This window comes from Spodoptera frugiperda, chromosome 1 (genome assembly GCF_023101765.2).
Source record: "Spodoptera frugiperda isolate SF20-4 chromosome 1, AGI-APGP_CSIRO_Sfru_2.0, whole genome shotgun sequence".
Classification (NCBI taxonomy): domain Eukaryota; kingdom Metazoa; phylum Arthropoda; class Insecta; order Lepidoptera; family Noctuidae; genus Spodoptera; species Spodoptera frugiperda.
The window spans coordinates 5,548,794-5,557,444 of record NC_064212.1 but is presented as its reverse complement, the minus strand read 5'-3'; the positions used below and the strand labels follow the sequence as shown (position 1 = coordinate 5,557,444).

Genomic DNA, 8,651 nt, shown 5'->3' with positions numbered 1-8,651 from the left:
CGTATATGTTAGCTGAAAAAAATTTTCTTTTAATCAGTTCCATGTATGGAGTGCCCTCCTTTAATTTTTAAATTTTATTCAAAATTCGAATAGCGGTTACCGAAATACATCATCCTACAAAGTTTCAAGTATGTAAGCCCAACAGTTTCGGAAATAAATGGCTGTGACATACGGACGGACAGACAGACAGACAGACATGACGAATCTATAAGGGTTTTTTGCCATTTGGCTACGGAACCCTAAAAAAGACCCAAAAGGTTCTGGATGTATCCATTGATTCTGGATAGCGATCGTTATGGATTATTTGTTACCCTTATTAGTGAATTAAAGGACGAAGAAAAATCGCCACTGCGATCGCCATGTGTGGGTGAACTGAGGGACCACACTGGGAATTCGCGAAATGAAAGTTCTAGGATTTAGTAGTACACCTAAAACAATTGTAGAACGAATCTGGGAATTTGTAAACAAATATATTAAAAACTACGACCCATAAAGTGTGGTCCCTCAGTTCTCAAAGACGATCAGCCAGATCTCGGAAAGTATCTTATAAAATAAGGTTTTGTGAATACAGACATTTAGTAAAGAATTTGTAAAGATATCTATTAAATAACAGACCACAAAGCATTAAGCTCTCGTCTAGCAGCTAGCAGTGTCTATATGTCAGTGGAGGAGAGGATTGAGGGACCACTTTTAATCATCGCGATCTTCGAAATGCTTCGATATTTAAGATCCATTTCTTTTTACAATATGTTTTAAGACTTTTACTAAAACTTGATGTAGAATAATAATGGTTTTATTCAGTAATATTCACTAAAAAATATTTATCTTTGTCATGTGGACTGAGGGACCAGTTCAGTTGTTATACTTTTTTTATCTTTAATGCTTTGTGGTCTGTTATTTAATAGATATTTTTACAAATTCTTTACTAAATGTCTGTATTCACAAAACCTTATTTTATAAGATACTTTCCGAGATCTGGCTGATCGTCTTTGAGAACTGAGGGACCACACTTGTGGTCCCTCAGTTCACCCACATATCGATCGCCCGCCCGCCCCATGTGTGGGTGAACTGAGGGACCACACTGGGAATTCGCGAAATGAAAGTTCTAGGATTTAATAGTAGACTTAAAACAATTGTAGAACGAATCTGGGAATTTGTAAACAAATATATTAAAAACTACGACCCATAAAGTGTGGTCCCTCAGTTCTCAAAGACGATCAGCCAGATCTCGGAAAGTATCTTATAAAAGAAGGTTTTGTGAATACAGACATTTAGTAAATAATTTGTAAAGATATCTACTAAATAACGACTGCAGAGCGTGCGGGCGCAACCCGCCGAGGCTACGAATGACCGCGGCCCGCGCGATTCTACTAGGTGTACGCCGGTGCAGCGGGACCCGCAAAAAATCACGCAGACTGCGGCCGTAAACCACGACGTGAAAATAAATGTGCTTTAATTTTTTACATGTATATCTGCACTCTACGGAAGCTGCGGGCCCGCAACCGCGGCGGGCGCGGGTGAAAATCGCTCCGTGAGTTCTTAGCCTAAGCGATCTTTAATTAATTTCATGGATTCAGTCTCTATCGAGGTTCAATATGTGTCACGCATCAATCTTATGTTTGCGGGCCCCACGGGTTAAAATTTCAGGATAAAATGATCAACTTCTAAATTGGTGGCTCTGCTGAAGAGTATGACACGATCTCACATCACATAGACAACACCCAGACCCGCAACAACAATTTGTTTGATCTCTGTGCGGGAATCGAACCCGGGTTTTTTTTTTGAGGGGGAACATCATCCAATGTCTTCTCCCACCTTGGGCGAAATCGAACCCGGGTAATGTTGCGCGGCAGTCTATGACTATGAAACGTTGTAGGTACGAGTACGTGATTAACTACGCAGAGTGAGATTATTTCCTTGAATTAATTAACATTGGGATCATTGAACTATCTTATTGACACAGTGTCACCTTTGAAGTAAAAGTGATAAATAAAACAAAATACAGACGTTTTAATCGTTTATTATAATTATTTACAACTTACGTAATAATTTTGTTTAGGAGTAAACTGCAAAGTTTCCCTAGTCTACACTACTGTGCAGCGATTTTCGTTTCAAGGCACAAAAATCTAAATACACTGTCCGTACTGTGACTAATTGCCGTGGAATTAACATAAATTAGGTGTCTGTCTCGCTAACAACAGGCTTTTTAAAGTGCCTAAAAACATAATACATTACTACGTTTACCTAACCACGTTCAAGGCTCGAGGCGTCCCCAAAAACCAGTTGAGTTGTCGCCAGAGCTTGAAAGAGGTTCAGTAAAACGAACCTTAGGAACTCATACATAGGTATATTAATATATTTTAAGATAAATGAATAGAACACCTTAAGTGACTAGATGGTGGAATGTCAACTAATAAGCTACATACATTACCTGTTCCTCTTATCAGCGTTTGTAACTTTCATAATGAAGTGTAAGTAAGTATAATTGCAGAATGATTCGTTTATGTGACGGGAATGGCTGGAATATAGGATTCGATTTAGATATCGGAATCGTAAGGCTATTATTATTTAGTTCCCAACAGAAAACATTACCCAACAACTAGTGTCTACCCCTGGCTACGCCTAAACAATTATTATCGACTTGATACGACACGACACAAGTGACGTCACCGCACGACACGACACGTCACACCTGTTCACAACGAGGACCGAACGATATTTTATTATTTATTTACTTTATAAATAAGCCCACACTGACTCCCACACCCTTCTAGGTTATACATCGTAATTTAACTAGTTCCTCCGCACTCCTCGCCCGTTTACCTTAACTACTAATGTTTTGAACAACAATTTACGAATTCTTTATTAATTAATGTAAATTTTACCTAATGGGTAATGTAATAAAGCTTAAACTTGCTGGATACAAGGAAATGATGCCGGCATCGTGCAGAGAAGTGTTGGTCTAACTTAGTATAATGCTGCTTGAGCAGACAACTCTCTCGTTAGCCCAATTAGGGTTTTATATTTTTTTATAGATAGTGTATCACAAATGCCAGTGGGTTGCTGGCTTGAGCGGTGCCGAATGCTTGTAGAATTCACGAAACAATTTACACAGATTCAACCATCATACGATACAGGTAGACTACGGTACGTGAACGATAGCACTGACTCCCAATGAAATAATAGATACTGTTTCAGTATTATGTCTGCCTGGCTGTTGCACGCGATGGTCCAGTCTGTATAGTACGGCGGTTGGCGCAGAGATGGCGTGCGTGTCTACAGTTTGATCTTCCCCGTGCAGATGTCGGTGTAGAGTTGCGGTGTGATGGGCACGAAGTCAGCTCCGAGTCGGAAGTACAGCGGGTCCTTGATCACCTCGGGGTCGAACCCTTCCTTCTGGTACTGCAGCTTCTTCAGCTTGAACGTGCCTGCAAATTATATGGACATTAGAATACGTATGTTATAATGTACATTGTCGTTCCTGTTTGTTAGTTTGAATCTGTATGTATTTGTACGAATCTACAGGCCTTTAAATTCTAAACTGACCATTTTCAAATCCACATTATGACCAATTTCGATAACCTATGATTACTAGAGAGTAGGTAAACAAATCTACAAATAGGTTATTGAATCTGTCCAAAATCTTTGAAATTAACAGTAAAAATAAAATAGCCCATGGATTCGTGTCATCCACAGAAACACTAGAGTGAGGATGGTAAACAAAATAATATATTATGATACAACATATTATTGCACATTGTACCCGACACAATGTACAAGATAGTATATTGTTTACTATCTACTTGAAATGACCTGCAGTTACGGTTGACCTTCCATTATCTAATGCGCCGTGTGGGCGATAGCTAAGTATCGGTTATCGATCTGTGTGTAATAAAATGCACTTATTGTTAATGTAGGTCAAACAAAACATACAGAGCACTTTCTACAGATACGAATAATGCCTTTGTTTAATTTACGTATCATGTGAAAGGACATCATTCATTTCGTACCCTCTCTCATTGTACTTATCTAGTTATTGGAGCACAATGATGAAAGATTACTTATACAAAATTACAAACATACAGACTCACGTATTTACCTATGTTATGGGAACAAGTAGGAAATACATAGTCCCATTCGAATATACACATTTCTATACCTATGTCTTCAACTATTAATGAAACATACGACGTGTTTGCTGAAGGTTCAATGTAACACCGTAGCTCCCAATATTATCCAAATTAACTGATGACATTTTAAATTTATTTTTATGTAGTTTCTTATAAGATGATTGTTTAAGTTTTCTTCTTAGATGATTATCGCAGGATACTGACCAGTGATCTCAATATCGTTGATGATCCTGAGGAAGAGCGGGCGCGCGTAGGAGGGCAGCGAGTCGTCGAGGTCGCGCGCCAGGCGGGCCAGCGGCAGCGCGCGCGCCGGGTCCGCTATACACGCCATGCCCGCGCGCCCCTCCGTCTGCGGGATCTGGGGACAGCACGCACATACCTACGTTATTTTATGGTTTATTTATGCTAGTTAAATCGCAGATGAAAATCTCGCACTAGACACAGCACGGTCAAGCCGAGCATAGGATGAAGTTTGAAAATGCCCATGGTGTTTAACAATAGGTTCATACGACTAAATTAAGCGAAACTCTTTACTGCAAAAAGGGGGTGTTTTATATAATTATAAGTACCTGTCTCTTCGAGGAATAAAACGCGATTTGTCATGATATTTTAAGAAAAGAAAACTCTTAAAAGTAAACGTCACGCCTTTTAACTCCAAAGATGTAGGCAGCACATGTACACCCATAAAGAGATTGCAAAAGAACATAATATCAAACAAAATATTTCTTATATCCTCAATATTTGTCGCCAGAGACTCAGTTCCCGATATTACCAATACACTGGAACACCACTTAGAACAACCAACAAACAAAAAAACAAATAAACGCCCCACTCACAGAAACACCATAAACGACGCAGGCCTTCTGCTGCAGGCTGGGCGACATGGCGTTCTCGACCTCTGCGGTGGCAACGTTCTCCCCCTTCCACTTGTACGTGTCCCCGGTGCGGTCCCTGAAGTACAGGTAGCCGAGCTCGTCCGCCACCAGGATGTCCCCGGACACGAAGGCCGCGTCACCCTTGCAGAACACGTTGCGGACTAGCTTCTTGTTGCTGTCGTCCTGGAATTGGAAATGTTAAAGTGGAATAAGATAAAGCTGAAAGCTTGTTCTTTTATTTTTGTGTCTAAACCTTATTTTAAAGGAAATGTGTTTGTGGAAGTCTTTATTGTACGTAATAATCATAAAAGTAAGTAAGAGATTAACAATCATCCTAGAGGAGAGAAGAGATCTCTAGAGCAATAAATAAGCCTTGATTAAATAGTTCCTATTTAATAGGTTCCTATTTAATCAAGGCTTTTTGGTTGTATTGTGAAAACTTTGCTAAATAAACATTTACTAATAAAAATTTTTGATGTAAAATCCTGAATATCTTGTAATTCTATGATATCTATATTGAGTGGTGCATCCACCATCTAACAAACGCATCCCGCAAACAGCTTGCAAGCGATGCATTCATTAGATTTGAAGGCACTTCTATTTATGTGAACCCAGGTTTTATTTAGTAGACTTACCTTATCGACGTATCCGTAGTACTCCCGCGAAGCGTTGCCCTGAGCAATCAGCCCAATGAACATGCCCGGCTCATCTGTAACGAACGCGTTCTCTTTCAAACCACGTGCGCAAGCGCTTCGCAATGAAACCGATCTCGACGGAAATTACACAAATATTTGATTACAAGCTTCCGGTTTTAATAAAATGCGACGATAGCGTTTAATAGACGGGTTATGCTATCATTTTATATAGGTCAGTGTCTTTTTATTTTAGTGGTCATTAAAAGCTGCATAACTTTTTAACTCAGGTTTGATTGCCGAGTTCAATAGTCAAAATCTGCAAGGACAGCAAGGGTCAGAAATTAAAAAACCAATCCATTAAAATTGCCACTAGTAGCCAATGTGTAAGATTATAAATTAAGTAATCATCAAATAAATATATCTGTTCTGTCGGAAGAATTGGCCACTAGTCGTATCTTACTAGAGAAGCTACGGCAAGTACGGCCTTCAAGAGACTACATCTAATCTCTTGATTGACCTAAAACTATCAAGTAAAACCCATGGCATGGGCTTTTGTCCACACATTGAGCATTAGGACAGTTATTAATGTCCCTGGGACGCGTGGGACTTAAGTGTTCCGGTGTTTTCATGGTTGTATCTACTGTAGATTCTGGCTTACAGGAGTTGCTGCGGTTTGGAAGGTTGTGGTGGGCTTGTACCATAAAAAAGTGCTTAAGCAGTGTGAGACTCACGTGGCTTGCAGCGTATACAGTATCCGTCGTCGCCGCGCAGCAGCGTGCCGTGCTCGTCCGCCTTCACCAGCGCGATGGGGTGCAGGCTCGTCGGCACCAGCTTCGGCAGGAAACCCACCGCGCCCACCGTGTTGTCCACGTTTACTGGAAACAAATTATTCACATAATTACTACTGATAGCTCATTTACAAAAGAGAAACAAACATTTATAGTCTAGTCAAATTAGACCAAAAATTTAGGGTGAAATTACATAAATTCGCAACAAGCTGAATTTTGTTACAATTGTTCAAAACACGATTATAAACAATAGCTGAAAGTTCCCCATCATTCCCGTGTGTGGAAAATATTTTATTCAAGGTCAAATGACAAAAAAATGAGATTTTCGCGATTTTCAGCAAAACGGTAAGTTTTATCAGAAAAATACCTCAGACTAAAATTTGTAGATCATTAAATTATCTATAAAAAATATATCAATACTTTTTTCTCACGAGACACCGTTTCGGAGATATTGAAACGGCATGTAGCATTTGCCTTAGCAGTTGCAATTTGACCGGACTATTATTTATTGTTGTTTAAAATAAAATGAGCGTGGATAGGTACTAGGGTAACTACATCATCAGACCACCACAGATGGGGCCCAATAGGGCTAATGCCTGATCCGGAGCTGCGGACTACCTAGCGGTTTTACCGGGGCTCCGGCTCGAAAAGCAAGAGTAGGAACGGTGTGGTTTTTAGTCAGTAAGAGTCTGACACTTCCTCTCGCCTCGCCCAAGGCGAGAGAAGAAAGAAGTCATTGGATGATTTTAGCCCCTCAAAAAAAAGGTACTACATGGATCAAATGCTCAGTTAACTACAAGTAGTTCTCACAAGATTTTGTGTGAATTTGCATACCTACAAGAGTATGTATATTAGTATACATTTAGCCTTTGACAAGACAAAGGATGTCATCATGACGATGTGTGTCCGGAATACACCGTGTCAAACGGGACAACAATGGAATTTAACTTGCTAATTACTTGAGCATTTGTCAATAACATTTATTTAAGTTAAATTCCGGGTGGTCACCGGTGATCGACGTTAGTCCGCTAACGGATTTGCCTTCAACAGTTTTCTTTGGCAGTCAAAGGCTTAATTAGATCTGTAGACAAATAGGTACACATACACATTACCTACATAGATTTAATGAATTAATGTAGGTAGGTACCTAATAGTACTTATCATCACACTATCACACTAAAATGTCAAAGTTTATTTGTTTGGATATTTGTCTGTCAATCACGCTGAAACTACTGAACGGATTTTGATGAAATTTGGTATACAGACAGCGTATGACTGATTTAGGTCACAGGATGACTTTTTATCCCACGGGAACATGGGCAAAGCCGTTGGCAGACGCCATTTACTAACAAATCAATGCACAATATTACCTAACATAAGTAAAACCTGAAACGTAGAAGTCAAAAGTCCAACGTTATGTGCCCTTTTAATTAAAGTCTCTAACAAGGAAGTAGGTACATTATTGTAATGATATTGTGGCGACACATTGACAAGTGACATGTGACAGATGACAGAAGTCGCACATAGACTATCGACGAGCAAATCAATGGATGACGTCACAAATATCCTGCATCGCACATATGAAGTTTACATGCGAAATAACACGGATAGAAAATCCCAACGAACAACAGTTGGGCAGAAAGCCCGCCAGGCATGATCACCTCGCCTGGTCGGAGGATCCTCCTTTGCTTAGGGAACTTTACTCTCTGTTCCCTAAAGTGGTGACCCCGACGTGATTGAAACCAACCTTCACGGAGCAGATCAGCACCGTCATCCTCATCGCCACCCTCTCTCGCCCGCCCGCCCTCACCCATCACTTCTCCGCTGAGCGGTAATCAAGTCGCAGCCAACCAGCATCCTCGGCCTCATCAGGGACCACCACACGCTACATCGAAGATATGCAGCCTGGTTCTTCCCTACGGCCTCATCAGCGTCTAGGCACAGCACCTTCTGCACACGGTCTGAGGACGTCTTCCTCCCGTCAACGCAGACGCCAGCCACTACGCACCTACCCTCGCAGCATCTATTCCCCGACTCACCGTGGGACACTGCGAGCTTCACTACTCCGACTCACTGGAGTATCACCCTGCACCGCTCACCCGACTCACTGGGCATTCAGCGGCACAGTTCCGACTCACTGGAACTAGGGACATTCTTCACTGGCTCTGGCACCGCTCATCTCAAGCATCGACAGCCGTCTCAACAGGATCGACCTCCGGTCTT

The 8,651-nt window shown here is 40.9% G+C and overlaps 1 protein-coding gene across 1 annotated transcript in view; it reads right to left on the bottom strand.

Moving 5' to 3' along the window:
• Window positions 1-2,004: 2,004 nt before the first annotated feature.
• LOC118273026 (long-chain fatty acid transport protein 4) overlaps window positions 2,005-8,651 on the bottom strand; it is a 29,744-nt gene continuing 23,097 nt past the window's right edge. The window contains exons 8-12 of the mRNA XM_035589775.2: window positions 6,372-6,515; window positions 5,641-5,714; window positions 4,967-5,188; window positions 4,335-4,488; window positions 2,005-3,428 (exon numbers count right to left, since the gene is read on the bottom strand). Of these exons, the coding sequence (XP_035445668.1) occupies window positions 3,277-3,428; window positions 4,335-4,488; window positions 4,967-5,188; window positions 5,641-5,714; window positions 6,372-6,515 (746 nt within the window). The 3' untranslated portion in view covers window positions 2,005-3,276. The remainder of the gene's footprint in view (window positions 3,429-4,334; window positions 4,489-4,966; window positions 5,189-5,640; window positions 5,715-6,371; window positions 6,516-8,651) is intronic.